The following is an 18,142-nucleotide window of genomic DNA, read 5'->3' on the forward strand; positions in this document are numbered from 1 at the left end:
GAGAGGAACAGAGGTTAAGGATGTTCGTGAATAAGGTGCCTCACTTTAAGAGAGAAACAGAGGTTAAGGGTGTTCGTGAATAATGTGCCTCACTTTAAGAGAGGAACAGAGGTTAAGTGTGTTTGACAATAAGGTGCCTCACTTTTGAGAGAGGAACAGAGGTTAAGGGTGTTTGAGAATAAGTTGCCTCACTTTGAGAGAGGAACAGAGGTTAAGGGTGTTTTGAGAATAAGGTGCCTCACTTTGAGAGGAACAGAGGTTAAGGGTGTTCGAGAATAAGGTGCCTCACTTTAAGAGAGGAACAGAGGTTAAGGGTGTTCGAGAATAAGGTGCCTCACTTTGAGAGAGGAATAGAGGTTAAGGGTGTTCGAGAATAAGGTGCCTCACTTTAAGAGAGGAACAGAGGTTAAGGGTGTTCGAGAATAAGGTGCCTCACTTTGAGAGAGGAACAGAGGTTAAGGGTGTTTGAGAATAAGGTGCCTCACTTTAAGAGAGGAACAGAGGTTTAGGGTGTTTGAGACTAAGGTGCCCCACTTTGAGAGAGGAACAGAGGTTAAGGGTGTTTGAGAATAAGGTGCCTCACTTTAAGAGAGGAACAGAGGTTAAGGGTGTTCGTGAATAAGGTGCCTCACTTTAAGAGAGGAACAGAGGTTAAGGGTGTTCGAGAATAAGGTGGTTAGGAAAATAGTTGGGGCTAAGAGGGATGAAGTTACAGGAGAATGGAGAAAGTTACACAACACAGAACTGCACGCATTGTATTCTTCACCTGACATAATTAGGAACATTAAATCCAGACGTTTGAGATGGGCAGGGCATGTAGCATGTATGGGCGAATCCAGAAATGCATATAGAGTGTTAGTCGGGAGGCTGGAGGGAATAAGACGTTTGGGGAGGCCGAGACGTAGGTGGGAGGATAATATTAAAATGGATTTGAGTGAGGTAGGATATGATTGTAGAGGCTGGATTAATATTGCTCAGGATAGGGACCGATGGCGGGATTATGTGAGGGCGGCAATGAACCTCTGGGTTCCTTAAAAGCCAGTAAGTAAGTAAGCAAGCAAGTTATTGTATACTGTAGGAACTAATGACAATTTCATGCCTCAAAAGGCACTTGTCTCACTGGATAAAACCTTGCTTGTGGCAGGTTGCAAAGGTCAAACAAAGAGAGCCCGAGCAGCAGAGAGCGGACGGCTGCATTTGGTCTGATTCTGCAGTCCACTGCCACGACACCTACGTCAGCATCCATACCTCCGACTGCGCTGGCTGTACAAACTGGAGGGGAGGCCACCTTGCTGCCCAGCACTGGCACCAACACCACTTCCTGCTCCTCGTCAACTTCTGCCACTGCCACAGGTGAGTACGTACAGGGTGTTTCAAAAGTAATGCAAAATTGCAGTTAAAAGGAGGGAATTTTGGATTAAAAAAACTCAAACACGTCAAATCTTGTATTTAGAAGGAGGGATATTTTTATGGATACAAAATAATATTTTTGCGGCTATTGTTGTGCTAATTATGACTTCATTGAGAATATTTTATATCACAGCCTATATTTTGTTTATTTAAGTCCATTTATACACACTTTGACATCTAGATCATATTAAGTGTGTATGATTTTCGAGTGTTTCAGTAGACCATGGATTATTGTTCAGATTATGTTTCTATTCTGATACCTTACAAATGGCTTGTATTCATTTCATCTTATTTCAGTGTTCAATGATTATGATAATGGTGAGTAAGGTGGTGATGACTCATGCTGTGTAAATGTCCTTTCTGGAATTTCTGCTCTTGTGACCGAGGAAAACCATGAAAAACCTCAGTCAGATTGATAGGCCACGGGGTTTGAACCCAGGACCTCCTGAATGCGAGTCTAATGCATTACCACTGATCCACTTCGCTCAGTTATGGGTTGTTTTAATATCATGTGAAAGAGCATTAGTTTCGAAAGCAGTAGGCTATTCTATTTTGTTTTATACAGGAGCACTATGGTTATGGTTACCATGGTGACAGTTTTATTATTGATACATTTTCTTAGTCTCTGTATTATGAAAACAGTTTTATTGATGAAATGAATATAATGCAAGTCGTTCTTAACAGAAAATGAGAGAATTGAGATTCCGATGATGATAGGGTTTCAACAGAATTCTGCAAATGCCCACCTACAGTATTTCTCAGTCAACTGTAAGTAGAATAGAAGCGAAATTCAGAGAACATGGCATAAAAAGATCTGGTCTACTGACAGGAATTTGAAACTTGACATTTTGCTAAAGATGAGGGTATTTCTTTATTTGTTTGTTTTAAATTCTATGGCCGATAATATTATGAGTAAAAGCAGTGCTCGTTAAACAAACATACTGTATCCATGCCTTTGGTTTTGTGTTTATTAGTACATGGTCTGAAATATGTGCGATTTCTATGTATAACATTTAATAACGCTTCGATATAAATTTGATGTATTTTCAAAACTTAAATTCTAAAAACAATTTTTCGGTAGGATAGTCAATATGATTTTTAGACATATTTTAATTATTCTCATCTTTAATAAATCTAGTGTATTAAGGTTAGTTTTAATTTTTTATATTGGACTATGGACTGTGATAAGGCAAGGTAAACTCTATGTAGTATATCCATTCGTAAGTAATTTCGTAATTGAACAAAATATATATACTCCTACGTAATTTGTTACAAAGGTAGTTTATAGGTATGTTTGTCCCATTTCAGATGTTTATCAATAATGATTGCTAAATATTTAACCTCTGAAGATTCATTTATAATTGGACAATTACAGCTAATTGCAGAACAATTGAATTTCTCGTTCGAGTTGGAAATAAGATTTGTGGTGAATGTTACTTATGTCCCGCCCACTATAGGAGACATAGGCCAGTTTTACACTAATCATAAACATATTTAGTATAACTTGTTGCTTGTGGGCCATCCCAAACCCTGACCTCCACCCGTAAGAGTGACAGTCCTTATATACCCGTCAGTCAAGGCCTACTGACAAATAAAAGCATTTGACAATAGATATCTCAGTCATGAAAACCTCATAAAATATCCTACCAGTTGAATAATCGATCTTGCTACGTACAACATAATCATATCATATTATTATATTATTACCCATTTCAGCGAGTACTACGACCACTGCAAAATACGACAATTTGGTCCAGGGAGCATTCTCTTTTGGCACAAGGATGATTTATGTAACATGTTTCTAAATTAGTCTTTTAAATACCGGTACATTCTTTAATATAATTTGGTCCAGGGAGCATTCTCTTTTGGCACAAGGATGATTTATGTAACATGTTTCTAAATTAGTCTTTTAAATACCGGTACATTCTTTAATATAATTTGGTCCAGGGAGCATTCTCTTTTGGCACAAGGATGATTTATGTAACATGTTTCTAAATTAGTCTTTTAAATACCAGTACATTCTTTAATATAATTTGGTCCAGGGAGCATTCTCTTTTGGCACAAGGATGATTTATGTAACATGTTTCTAAATTAGTCTTTTAAATACCAGTACATTCTTTAATATAATTTGGTCCAGGGAGCATTCTCTTTTGGCACAAGGATGATTTATGTAACATGTTTCTAAATTAGTCTTTTAAATACCAGTACATTCTTTAATATAATTTGGTCCAGGGAGCATTCTCTTTTGGCACAAGGATGATTTATGTAACATGTTTCTAAATTAGTCTTTTAAATACCAGTACATTCTTTAATATAATTTGGTCCAGGGAGCATTCTCTTTTGGCACAAGGATGATTTATGTAACATGTTTCTAAATTAGTCTTTTAAATACCGGTACATTCTTTAATATAATTTGGTCCAGGGAGCATTCTCTTTTGGCACAAGGATGATTTATGTAACATGTTTCTAAATTAGTCTTTTAAATACCGGTACATTCTTTAATATAATTTGGTCCAGGGAGCATTCTCTTTTGGCACAAGGATGATTTATGTAACATGTTTCTAAATTAGTCTTTTAAATACCAGTACATTCTTTAATATAATTTGGTCCAGGGAGCATTCTCTTTTGGCACAAGGATGATTTATGTAACATGTTTCTAAATTAGTCTTTTAAATACCAGTACATTCTTTAATATAATTTGGTCCAGGGAGCATTCTCTTTTGGCACAAGGATGATTTATGTAACATGTTTCTAAATTAGTCTTTTAAATACCGGTACATTCTTTAATATAATTTGGTCCAGGGAGCATTCTCTTTTGGCACAAGGATGATTTATGTAACATGTTTCTAAATTAGTCTTTTAAATACCAGTACATTCTTTAATATAATTTGGTCCAGGGAGCATTCTCTTTTGGCACAAGGATGATTTATGTAACATGTTTCTAAATTAGTCTTTTAAATACCAGTACATTCTTTAATATAATTTGGTCCAGGGAGCATTCTCTTTTGGCACAAGGATGATTTATGTAACATGTTTCTAAATTAGTCTTTTAAATACCAGTACATTCTTTAATATAATTTGGTCCAGGGAGCATTCTCTTTTGGCACAAGGATGATTTATGTAACATGTTTCTAAATTAGTCTTTTAAATACCTGTACATTCTTTAATATAATTTGGTCCAGGGAGCATTCTCTTTTGGCACAAGGATGATTTATGTAACATGTTTCTAAATTAGTCTTTTAAATACTGGTACATTCTTTAATATAATTTGGTCCAGGGAGCATTCTCTTTTGGCACAAGAATGATTTATGTAACATGTTTCTAAATTAGTATTTTAAATACCAGTACATTCTTTAATATAATTTGGTCCAGGGAGCATTCTCTTTTGGCACAAGGATGATTTATGTAACATGTTTCTAAATTAGTCTTTTAAATACCAGTACATTCCTTAATAAATCACTGAAAAACAAATGTGAATATAGGGATGAGGAGTGAGTACGAAATTATTATTATTTTTGGCACATCATTGTTACGTAAATAACTACAAATAAAAACTAACATGCTACATATTTTAATAAATACAGGAAACAAGCAATTACATACAATTAATGTGCGTGTAATAAACAATAAGCAAACCATCTTCGATTAATCATTTCAAAACAACGTGAATATAGCGTGGATTGTGTAGGAAAATAATTTCTGATATGTTGCTCCCAATGTGCATCATTGTTAACTTATGAAAACAAATGAAAATTAACATATAAACACTATTTGAAGAAAGATAGGAGATATTAAGTAATATTCAGCGTTCTTAATGATCTTTGGATGGGCAATAACAATGAAATATGTATAAAATAGAAATTACATACAGGTGAGCATATAAAAAAACAGTAAGTAGAATCATATCTGATTAGTAAGCTTAAATTACTCCAGGTTTAGTGTAAGAGTGGTCTATGTAACGAGTACCGGGTACTAGGAAAATACCAAAACATGGATCTGATCAAACAAAGTGCTGTGTTCTGCAGCCAGTTTGACTTCTCACATTCATATATATTTTTTTAATGTTTCCGGAATTGTAAATCCTATACCTTGGGTTTGCTCTGTGGGCCAGTATTTCACAGAACTGACTCCAGAAAGTGCATCATGTGTTGCAGGTGCGTCCCACTCAAAAGCAGTCCCGGTGAACATCCCAGTGAAGCCAATGGTGCCTCGCCCTCCCATGAGGAACTCAATAGAAGGGCTCAACCAAGAGATTGAGAGGCTGGTACTCAAGGCTGGCGGAGCTCAAGACACAGAAAGAGAAGAGGAGAAGGTGCGGCAGTAGTTTACATATGAAATGTCCTTCATATAATTTCATGAAATTTTTATACATTTGTCGTATAAAGGATCAACAACTTCTTGTAATTTGAGTCGAACACAATTCATATTGAAGGCCCAGCTCAAAATGGAAACAACTCAAAATTAACAGGTTTCGGAAAACTGCATTTTAAAGCTACATGTTGCTGTGGAACAGATGCATTATAGGACCCACCATAGTATCGATTATATATTGTATATTTTCGGTTATTATATCAAGTATATCATCTTAACAATATTAAATACATAGTACTATAAACATGTATAATTTAATAAAACCGACAATAATGATATTAAGCTCATATTAGTCACCTTTGTTATACAATATATTAAATTTTATTCAAAACTAGCCGTACCCGTGCGCTCCGCTGCACCTGTTAGAAATAAATATAAAGTAATTACATAATTAAAATAAGACGTTTGATCCAGGGAACATTCGTGTTTGATAGAAGGATAAATCATTTAATATGTTACTTAATTTAAATTGTATTTAAATAATTAAAATGCGGTCATTTTGGTCCAGAGAGCAATTATTTGGTGCCATGACAATTCCTTTAACATGTTTCTTAATTGTTATTACATGCAACCGTAGTTTAATCAAGATTGACATATCATTTAGATTTAATGTGTATACTTTATATTACTTGCTATATGTTTCAGAAGTTACTGTAATAACATTGTAGAATTATGTCCATCTAGAGACACTAAATAAATTACTTATCATTTTCAATTTATAATTTTTATATTAATTATTTTTTTTCTGTTAATGATTTAATTGGAATATATGAGAAATAATTTATAGAATTAAATGGTGAAATAATAATTAAACAATTAATTAGCTTCCGATATTACTTCATACAAACACAGAAACATTCTCTTAGGCTATGTTTAATAGCTTTCGATTGTTGTTGTCCAAGGCCCCTTATAGACGAAGTCATTTGTTTTTATTTCAGTACATCGCCTTAGATGGCGTTGTTATTGTAATTTTGAAACTCATTTATCTCATTAAATATCCGTCCTATCAAAATTTTGTATAGAATAAAACTTATCGGAAATTAATTTTAAAGAAACTTTTGTTATGTAATGTTTTTCATGAAAATCAATAATAAGCGAGATATTTCGATTTATTTAATTCAGGTCCCCTTATAACCCCCATTTTAAATAAAGTATTTTGAATGCTATATAGCATAAAATCTAAGTTACAACGAACTTAATTTATATTCCAATTTTCATATAAATCGGTTCAGCCATTATCGCGTGAGAAGGTAACAAACATCCAGACAGACAGACAGACGTACAAACAAAAATTTCAAAAAAGCTATTTTCGGTTTCAGGATGGTTAATTATATATGTTAGGACCGGCCATGATTGTTTGGCCAAACACCTGCATAGAATTGGAATATATCAGTCCCCTAACTGTCCATTGTGCAACTCAAACCAAGAAATGGATTCGGAACATCTCAAAATCTGTGCTTCAGTGGCTGGTCATGATAATATCTTTGAAAAATATTGGAGTGCAAGAGGTCAAATGACTTTATTGTCAAACGCCTGGCATTAGAAAACAACAACAACATATATGTTAGGACCAATTATTTTTGGAAAATCGAAAATTACCAGAAAAATTTTGGCTACAGATTTATTATTAGTATAGATAAAGTTAAAGAAACAAACCAAAGCTAAACTTTAAACACAGTAACATTAAACTTTCAAACAATACAACAGTAAAATTAAGTTGATATTCGTCATCTTTATAATACATTATAAAATACTAATTCTACTTCATTTGTACTGCATTTTTGGTCCAGGAAAAATACTAGTCTTTCACAAAAACACATTTTTACTAGTATTTTTCTTGGACCAAAGAATTAAAAACAAAATTGGTGTAGAATTAGCATTTTACCATGGACCTCACTGGAGATGTTCCATTTCATCTTCTCCGTTATCCGAGTGATTTCACGATATGGCGTTCCTGTGTCTATCATTTAATTTCCAATGACATCTCTACAGAAGTTCATCTCGTTTACTTTTAAATTTCTTCAGTCTCATCCCAGGATTGCATGTTTCGCAAAACATTTCACTCCTAAGTATGCCACATTCGCATAAAAAAAACCATAAACATAGCCTACATGTCTTTATTCATGAATAAAGCTACTAAAAAGGTTACAACTTATTTATAATTCCATAATTTCCATTTCGAGGCCTACATTTTAAATTAAAAGGGAAAATTCGATCCACTTCTTTTTTATATTTAACTATGCATTTGAAATTGCCGCCATGATTATGATCAAACTAATTTACAACAATATTGATTGGTTGGCAATATAATGAAAACAATATATATCGATCATTTAATTGATCGAAATGCTACTTCCGTTGACCTTTTTTTTTTATGGCTTAGCATATTTTTATATTTAGGGTGGGGCCTATAATGCATCTGTTCCATCTCTTGGATCACTGGGGATTTGACGCGGTGCTAATAGCATAATGCTCGTTTGTTCTAAAGTCATTGCTGCGTTTTGTTTCAGACGTACCAGGCCACGCCAGAGGGGCATCGTGCACCGCTGGCTGACCTCCTCAGGTCCACTCGCTCAGTGAATACCCAGACTCCGGCTGGTGGGGACTTCACTGGCAGTTCACAGTCTTCAGGTAGTGCAAATAGTGTAGTATTCGTGAGAAACTTGTCTGTGTGAGAACAAATTGCACTCAAACATCAGCATGAATCTGTTCTTGTACGTCAGGTTCTGCCATATTGAAAAGCGATTCTATTAGGAGGTACATGCACCTTCAAGCATCGTAAATATGAGTGAAATGTAATATTTTTTCTCAGAAACCAGGAATGTGTTACTCAAATTTGGTGTGATAAATATTCACTATCTGTACTGTAAGGGACAATGTCCAGTTATTGAAGTCTATAGTTAACATCAAAATGGCACTTATCTATATTTTTATACATTCGTATATATATAGGATCAACAACTTCTATATTTTTGCTGTACTGTAGTTTGAAGTCAAGTCACTGCAGCTATCTACAAACGATCTATGTCAGCATTTCTCCTGTGGTCTGCCCTTGTGGTCCTTCAAAAAAGACAGAAGAAATAAAATTCGAACGAATTGCATATCACACTATAGCTTAAAATCTCAGAGTTTGGAAATGACACATGGCAATCAAATTTCACTTTTTCTCCCAGTACTGACATTTTATGAAATTTATTACCCTACCTGTCTACCAACTTCCCACTCTACTCTCAGCAACAAAAGAGGGATTTAAAGCACTATACATGTGGCGTTTCTCGACATCTTTTCTCTGCACATCTGGCGCCGCGCCTGTAATCCAGCCAGGGATCACCCGAATTCATAACAGAGCACCAAAGTACCGAATCTTAATTCAATTTTAAAATATAAGTACATTGGTATTAAAATATGCTACGAAAATGATAAATTTGCTTTCAACGGGAACAAGAGTAACGTGGTCCACAGAACTGTGCTGACTTTAAAAAGTGGTCCCCACTTCAAAAAAGTTTGAGAAACACTGGTCTATGTTATTCTACAATGTTCTTTGAATGGTTGTATCGTGGACCCTAGTTGTGTTCCAGAACCATAGTTATGGGGAAATGATCCATTCCTAAAAGTGTGTGTCTGTGTCTAATGCCTACCCACTTCACTTGCGTGATTCGAGTTCCGCATACTGCAGATAGATGGCAAGACTGTGACTCATTTTCAAGTTGCAAACCACTTCGGCGAGCCACATTTTGCATGATGTGTATCTGTCGTGTACTAGGGTGAGTGTATGTGTAAGTGTAGTGTAGGAAATGGATGAGGATGATGATGAAGATGAGGAAGGGAGAAGGGGAAACCTGGTGCCGGTATGTAGTCTACTCCTGTCGAATAGCACCAACTGGACTGCCAGACTTAATGTCCCCGTTTGATGGACGAATTACTATCAACAGTGACATATGCCTTCCCTTCATATGGACTGCGGAGAGATTTGGGATTTAACCCAGTAATCTTGGTGCACAATTTAGTGATTAGAAGTTAGATTAGAGTTGTCTCCTAGTCCCAAGGTAGAAATTTTACATGAAAATTTCTAACTATGCCATGAATCGAACCCGGGCCGGCTAGTCTGGAGGCAGATGCACTACCACAGAGCTAACTCGGTGGACTCCCTCTTAAAAGTAGATTCTTAATGCAGGATGCATGTTGAAAGTTAACTGTTGTATGGTAGCATGTGAAAAATACTTTTGTGTGGGATCGTGCGTATTTGCTTGCTTTCCACACAAAACCAATACGTGGTAAGTGTGAAATTCCACATTCAGTATTCCCAACGTAACACACATAACAATTTCCCTCTTCTTACTGCTTAAGCACCATATTCATTTTACTGCTTTAGGCTTTTAACATATTATTTTTAGAGACATTCAATATAGTAATAATTATAAATTGGAAACTTACCACTGCAATATCACCTAAATTGCAATGTTAATTATTGTTTTTAAATATTTGCAAAAATTAAGTAAACTCTGCAACTCCACTAAAGTTACTGCATTCGTGATGCAAGTAACATTAAGGAAGCCGTGAAAAAATCAACAAGATTCCAGACTCATCATAGACTGGGGGGAAAAAAAAGACAGACGTATTTCACGGGCTGCTGGAGTATAGTAAACACAGAAAACATTTTAAAGCAACAATGTTGAAGATAGATATTTTTGTTTTGCAAATTTGCCGTCATTGAACAGAAACCAAGATGGAGATTTCATTGCGAAATTCCTCTTTCAGGTATGTAATAAACGATCTTCGCACAAAATAATGTACGATACACGAGCGGTATGTTTTCTTTCAATTCTCGGAAATTAAAAAAACTCAACTACATTTCGCTTTTTCAAACTTTTCCTCGAACATCAAAACTTCAACATACCGCTCTTGTAACCCGTATTACTATTAACACGTGTACAAAAAGTGTTTTAATGTTGACTTTCAACTGTTTATACCAAATGTCAATTGTGTTCCATCAGATGTCACACACAATCAATCACAACTGATCAGTAAAGTGGTAAAAAAAAGCCGCACTTGTTTTTAAAAATTACTATTTTTGGTTAAGGAAAGTACATACATTCAATAAATCTTCCTTTTTTTTAAGTTAAATTAAATTTTTTGGTCTGAAGAAGACCTGGCTGATTCTGAGTCTGAATGCAGTAACTGGAATGCAGGAAGTCTTGGCTGGAGGGCTTGTGATTCTGTATTCCCATTGTACTGAAGGACATTCAGTCTGTTTCGTAGTCCTCCAATAGTTTTTAAGATGTGTGTGTGTGTGTGTGTGTGTGTGCGCATTTTTATCCTTTATGAGAAGGAGGGGCTCAAAATTACAGTACATGCACTCAGCTCTCCTAGAACTCCAGCTGTAAAATTGCAGATGCTACAACTAAGTGCAGAGCTGTGACATGACATGCAGTACGTTGTGTTTAATGCTGATGATCACCTTGTTCTTGTTTAGGACCTCCATCTCGTGAATCATTTTCTCCCCTAATTCCTGGTGTGATGGATCTTTCTAGACCTCCAAGTGATCTACAGGGTATGTAACATTGTTTCTACCATTAAAGATGAAATCTGTTCCTAAGTAATTTACAATATGAAAGCAAAACGGGTTATTTGTGAAGCAAATGTGCTGGTCCAACAACAGCAGCAGCTGCACCAACAAAAAGAACAACAGCAATAATAATAATAATAATAATAATAATAATAATATTAACCAATACTAATAATAATAATATAATAATAATTACAAAAGCAATAAGAAAAATAACAGTAATAATAATGATAATGATGAACAAAAAAAAACGTTTATTGGAAGAGTGCACTGCAGTGGCGGCTCCTGCGTATTTCTTAAGAGGAGGAAAGAAGTTAACAGCACGAAATGACACCTTCTTGAATGAAACATGCTAAAAATTAGCCTGCATGCATACATGTAAGACCAGGTAGTGTTGGGGTTGGCCTTCCCTTCTGTATAGCAATAATCTGTTCTTGTAAACTGAGTTTCCTAAATTTTCCAAAATATATTATGTTTTTACTTCCATTCATTGTTGAATAATTGCACAAATTAACAATTACAAGGAAATTCACAACCTCGTAGCATTTTTCGAGCACACTACAGTATCACACGTGTTGGAAGAGACTATAGCTACTAACACGTAACTGGAACTGTTTTACGGAAATGGGAATGGGAAATAACCTGAGGAAAGCGAGAACACTGCACCCACCCACGTGGTCTGTGTTGCCACATGTTCATTTTACAAGTTCAGTATCACATGCTTTTGAAGAATGTCAGTTCTTGTAAAGTTATACTATCATTATTGTTCAAAGCTGCCGGTGGCCGATTAATTTTTTATGTTAAAAATAATGCAGTTTGGAGTACCTACTTTCAAATTCAAATATATTTGTACAAAACTGACAACTTGGCTGTTGCCCTGTCTAGTACACAATAAATGGAAGTGAATTTCAGGGGTTAAAAGATCTGTGATATTAACGTAAAACTACTTCCACTTTGTTTTATATAAACCCGAACTTTAACTTTCAAATATCCTTGAAAGTTTCAAACCTTGAGTAGTAACCTATATAAAGTGCAATGAATAATATTTTTGGTTTATAATTAAAAAAAAAATAGTTTATGTGGTGTCTTTCATAGCGTTGCGTTAAAACTGTTTTTATTGTGTCTCACCTAGATGTGTTATAGTCTGGTTGAATGTACCATCATTAGATGGCAGCGGTAGCGAGCTTGCTGCACGACCAGTCGGTTTCTATTTCCCGCCCATGCGCTGATTCAGAGGAGGATCTCCTCCCTATCCGTTCATTTACTTGCTTTAAAAAACTGCTTCATTCTCTGGCCACTAGCGCGCTGTTGTCTATGTGTGTTAACTGCAGTAGAGGAGGAATGGAGTGCCTTTCCTCGACACAAACAATCTCGCATCTTTCTCACAGTTTTCTAGCAGCACATGAGCGCGCATCGTTTAAAACTCGATCAACCGAGGTTTTCTTATAGCTGTGAACTTAAAAATTATTGGATCTTCCTCGAATTTCAAAGCATATATTTCATTTGGTATTTACATTCAAAAGAAGAAAAATGTGAGGAGGACGTTCCTCCCTTCGCTCCCCCGAGGAACCGCCACTGGTGCACTGCATCACAAAAATCAGACGTTGTTGGTGTTGGTGTTGTTCAATTCTCTGTAGTGGGCATCACAAAGAAGACACCATCATATATGAAGCAATTTTCGTAAAGAAAAATTTTTATTGTGTTTTTCTGTATTGTTGAAAACCTGCAGCAAGTTTGTGAGAGGTTCGTCTGTTGATGAGGATTACTGTTAGGATAATGCAGCTTACATATTATATTCCTGAGAGTTTCTATGAGGTTACCTAAATAGCTGCTTTATTTCTTGCAGAACTGTTGTTGTTGTTGTTGTGAACTAATGCTGAATTCTCGGCATAAAGCTATTAACTCTCTTGCTGTCCAATATTCGATCACTCAATCAATCGTTTATTAATGTCATGAGCAACAGTTTGTTGCAATAGACATAAAGTAAAATAATATTTGACATAAAATATAAAAACAGATGAATACAACAATACAAATGAAATACAATACTGGTAATAATAATAATAATAATAATAATAATAATAATAATAATAATAATAACCAATACTAATAATAATCATAATAATAAAGTAATGCAGCTTATAAATTTAAAATATAACTTACAGTGGAGTCAAGAAATTCACTAATACCACAGAATGGATGGTTGATTAACCAGTTATACAGAACAGATTCAAATTGTATATAACTCGCATCGTGTGCCTTTTGTGGTAATTTGTTAAACATTGTTATAGCAATAGAATTGAACAATTTTTTGGACTTACTTAATCTAAGTCTAGGTTCTGAAAGACAATAATTGCACCTTGTATTATAGTGATGAACTTCTGTTTTGGGGTGATAAGTATTAAGGTTTTTCTTAATTTTCATTAGACATTGGAATTTATATCAGTTTATGACAGTTAAAATTTTTTCTTGAATAAATAGTGGTCTACAATGAGCGTCATATGCAGACCCTGTTAAAATGCATATAGCTTTTCTTTTTTTTTTAGAATGAGAATCTTGGGTATGATTTTCCCAAATATATATATATAAATAAATTTAGCTTCCCTTATGAAAAGGTTGCCAGATTTGACAAAGCGTATTACATATAATTTGGAAACACACCTAAAAGGTAAAATGATATACATTTATTTGAAACGGTTAGGGAATCGAATATTCAAAATATCAGAAAAATTTACACCTAAGTAGCGTTTGTGCTCATTTACAGTTAAGAAAGGGGGGGGGGGAAATACCATCGGATAGGGTAGAATGATTTGAATGCCATATACCACGAGAAAAATAATAATATGGATTGATTGGTATTGATATCTAAACCAATCAACAGCCATCGGTTAAGATAACTTGAAATTTCCATTATCACTCCCATACAAATGATTTCTCAATATCTGAACCGATCCTTTGAGGGCACTAATGGCTATTTCCTTCACAATGCTGTGTGTTAGCCCAGGTTTTTACATTTGTTGGCAAAGAAGGAGGGTATGGTACCTCGTACCCCCACCATCAGACCTGTTACATCAATGTGGGACAGGCTATATTTATCTTTATAGAACGGGATTGTTGGTTCATAGATCCATTTCTTTTCACTGTCCACCTCATGCGGTTGATCTGCACGTGTCTCAAATCTGATGGTGGGATCGAGAATGTATGCCGAGTTGTTCTTAATGGCAATGATATCAATTCGCCGAACACTTCCTTGTGTGGCTAGTCCCTGCACCTCTTGATGGACTGTAAACCCTACTTCCTTCAATGCCTCGGCCAGCATAGAACGGACAGCATGATGACGGATGTTGCGAAGGGCCTCACTATAGGGGCAGAAGCCAAGGATATGGGGAAGAGTTTCAATCTCGCTGAGACAGCGTCTACAGCGGGTACCATCCCGACTTCTCCCCGGTACAGCTCGGACCGGAGCAACATAGCCTACCATTTTAAGGGCGTCTATCCATTCCAAGAGGGTTAGATATGATATGATAATATACTACGTATTGAAAAAGGCATAATAAGAATTTATGTGGTAGAATTTTGGTATTAAAGGTTTTAAATGTTTTAATAAGTAAATTACTCTTGATAGCTTAATATTTAAAAATTAATATGTTCATCCCGTGCTAGTTTAGAATCCAATGCAAGTTCTAACAATTTTTTTGGAGAGTGATGTAGCAAAAAAGTGTAACTGTTTTAATGCAGGCACCATATTTGTATGTTATGACTGTTACATCATCTACACGCAACCCCCAAACTGTTGGAGGAGCACACCTGCCATGGGTTAGCAGGTCCATATGACATTCAAAAGGATTTTCACTGACCATATCCCCTCTTTTCCACTTAGGGGACGCTTATGCATGCCTTGGCAGGTGAGCATGCTGACATGGCATTTTCTCCGTTTTGATGAAACACTCATACCGCTGTGACAGAGTTGTGATTCTGAAAGTAAACGTGGGAGAAAAGCTGAAAAGAGATAAAGTAGAATATGAAGCTGTAAAAGTTAGGGATCTGAAAATTTCACATTTGCGAAATTCGAGAATTTTTAAATTGTGGGGAAGAAAGTATTTTTCATCCGTAAGGTGATTTAGCATGATTTTCTAGCAGAATTAAAAGTGCGAAAAATTGCGAATTTCCTATCATATTGCGAAATCACGAGAAAAATGTTATTTAATAGTGATTCATCAGTAAATGCTATTTTTCAAGCTAAAATCGCATTATATATATATATATATATATATATATATATATATATATATATTGTAAATTTATTTCAACTCATAGGATTTTATTCTTCCAACAATAATTCCTTTCTACAATTAACCTTAAACGCTCTCGTCAACAATAGGATTTTTACTCAACACAGTATTCGTTATAGCACTCCACTGACGACAATGACAATTTACTTGGACTATTACGAACAACAATGAACTGTTAATCTTAACTAATATTTACAAAGCACTATTTACAAATCAGAACTGTCAATTCTCAGTTCACAGTTCTTCTAGCTCAGTCACTCGAGTTCACAGTATCTCGAACCACAGACCTTCAGAAACAGTCCACTGTACTCGAACTCAGGTCCCTCCAACTGCGGTCCACTGCACTCGAACTCAGGCCTTCGGATGCTAACACAGTTGTGGACGCACACTCAAGTCGAACTCCGGTACACAAGACTGGCTAGCTTGCTCTGTTCACTGGCTTACTCACTGAACTAATCATGAATCACACACACACACTCCTTCGCGTCTGTAATTTATAACCACAGCAACGTAACCGAGAAACTTCGAATTCGCGATTTTTCCACTTCGACAGGCTTCTGGAAGAGTCGGGAGGGTCCGTTCCCCATTCACTGCGTAAGTAGCAGCTGCGCGCGCAGCCTCCCCTCGCGCGTAGGCCCTTTCCCCTCTCTTCTCTCCGCCGCGCGCCGTCCCTCAGTGCTTCGTGGAGCCCGCGCGATCTGCTCTCTTGCGGGACGCTGGTCGTGAATTCGAATCTCACATCGCTGTCACAATATATATATATACACACACAAAAATTAAAGTCATTTTTGTAAGTACGGAACTGAAAACATCTCAATCAATGATCTCATCATCAATTATTGTCTGCTCTATTCAAGAAATTTCATGTATCAATAATTGATAAACATATCGTAATAGAGTCCACACCTGTGGAGTGACGGTTAGTGCGTCTAGCTGCGAAACTAGGTGGCCCGGGTTCGATTCCCGGTCGGGACAAGTTACCTGGTTGAGGTTTTTTCCGGGATTTTCCCTGAACCCAGTATGAGCAAATGCTGGGTTACTTTCGGTATTGGACCCCGGACTCATTTCACCGGCATTATCACCATCTCATTCAGGTGCTAAATAACCTAAGCTGTTGATGAAGCGTCGTGAAATAACCTAATAAAATAAAAAAACGTATCGTAATATCGATTATCAAGTTCTATATTCAATATGCGCTTGGCTAAAATGCGTCTCGTCTGTTTACTTGGCCATTTGCTGTTGAGGTCGCAGCAGAGTTGGATAGTTATTGTAGTTATATTGGCAGAGTTGGTTGAATTTGTGAGACACGTGCCCCTTTGTAAAATGGGCGAATAACTATAACTGTTCAGTTGACGAATCAAATATTGACATGTTTCCAGAATTTTCGACTATACCAAAACAAGAATTTCGAAGTGCATACAATTCACTTAAGAACCGTATTGAAGAGCAGATGAAAAATGAAAAATATGTGACATAGTGAAAGTGTTTAATGCGTAGAGAATACAGATTCAAGCATTTTGAGAATGTTGTTTGCAAGTTTTGTGGACACCAACAAACAATATTGACAGTGAACGTGTTTTATCACAGTATAGTGCTGTTGTTTGACAGACGATGTAATTTGAAGGAGAAAAATGCTGAGCTGTTCACAATATTATGTTTTGAGAAATGAAAGGTAGACTGCACAAAGTTTCCTTTGGAAAAAAATAGATGCTAATTTGGATAAAGGTAGATACTAATTTCAGAAAAATAGATGCTCATTTTAATGAAAATAGATGCTAAAAATTCAGGTCCGTAGTAATAGTTTATCATCAGTGTTTTTCGTTAAGAAGTGAAACACTACAAAGAAGTCACAGAAATTTCTGTTTTCATTTGACAGTTTGTGCCCTGAATATGGTATGGTTTCAAAATTGAGTTGTTCATCTGTAACATAAATGTAGAAATATCAGATAAAATGGTGTAATTATACAATCTGTATAATAATTATTTTATTTCGTTATGTAACATAAATGTAGAAATATCAGATAAAATGGCGTAATTATACAATCTGTATAATAATTATTTTATTTCATTATGTTACATTAATTTTTTTTCTCAAGGTTTTTTCACCTGAGGCTTCACAAGCCAGTTGTTTACACTTGTTACTTCTTGTTGCGATCATGAAGAAACCTCCAAGATGGCTGCTGTATGATGTCATACTGATGCATGGTTGTTATCTTTCCACCTAGGTGGCAGCAGGGGGTCTTCTCCTGACCAAGAGACAGGCAAACTGGGGACTTCGCCGCACATTAACAAGTTCCTTGCTCGAGAGCCGCCGGACGGTTGTGAGAAAGTTAATCTTAAGTTTGTCGAGGACACCAGGTAATACTAACTAGCGCATATATTCAAAATGTTCTCGGGCTTAGGTCTCCAACTCAGTGCTGCATGGATACCAGCTATAAAATTTCTCAACACCCAGACAGCGGTCCATTTAATGTTTAAAGTTTAAAACATATGATTTCATCTC

At 35.8% G+C, this 18,142-nt stretch overlaps 1 protein-coding gene across 1 annotated transcript in view; it reads left to right on the forward strand.

The window, feature by feature from the left end:
• Positions 1-18,142, forward strand: part of LOC138700900 (protein FAM117B-like) — a 79,250-nt gene that overhangs the window by 21,067 nt on the left and 40,041 nt on the right. The window contains exons 4-8 of the mRNA XM_069827312.1: positions 1,145-1,353; positions 5,565-5,722; positions 8,292-8,412; positions 11,255-11,332; positions 17,865-17,997. Coding sequence (XP_069683413.1) covers positions 1,145-1,353; positions 5,565-5,722; positions 8,292-8,412; positions 11,255-11,332; positions 17,865-17,997 — 699 coding nt within the window. The remainder of the gene's footprint in view (positions 1-1,144; positions 1,354-5,564; positions 5,723-8,291; positions 8,413-11,254; positions 11,333-17,864; positions 17,998-18,142) is intronic.

This window comes from Periplaneta americana, chromosome 6 (genome assembly GCF_040183065.1).
Source record: "Periplaneta americana isolate PAMFEO1 chromosome 6, P.americana_PAMFEO1_priV1, whole genome shotgun sequence".
Lineage (NCBI taxonomy): Eukaryota > Metazoa > Arthropoda > Insecta > Blattodea > Blattidae > Periplaneta > Periplaneta americana.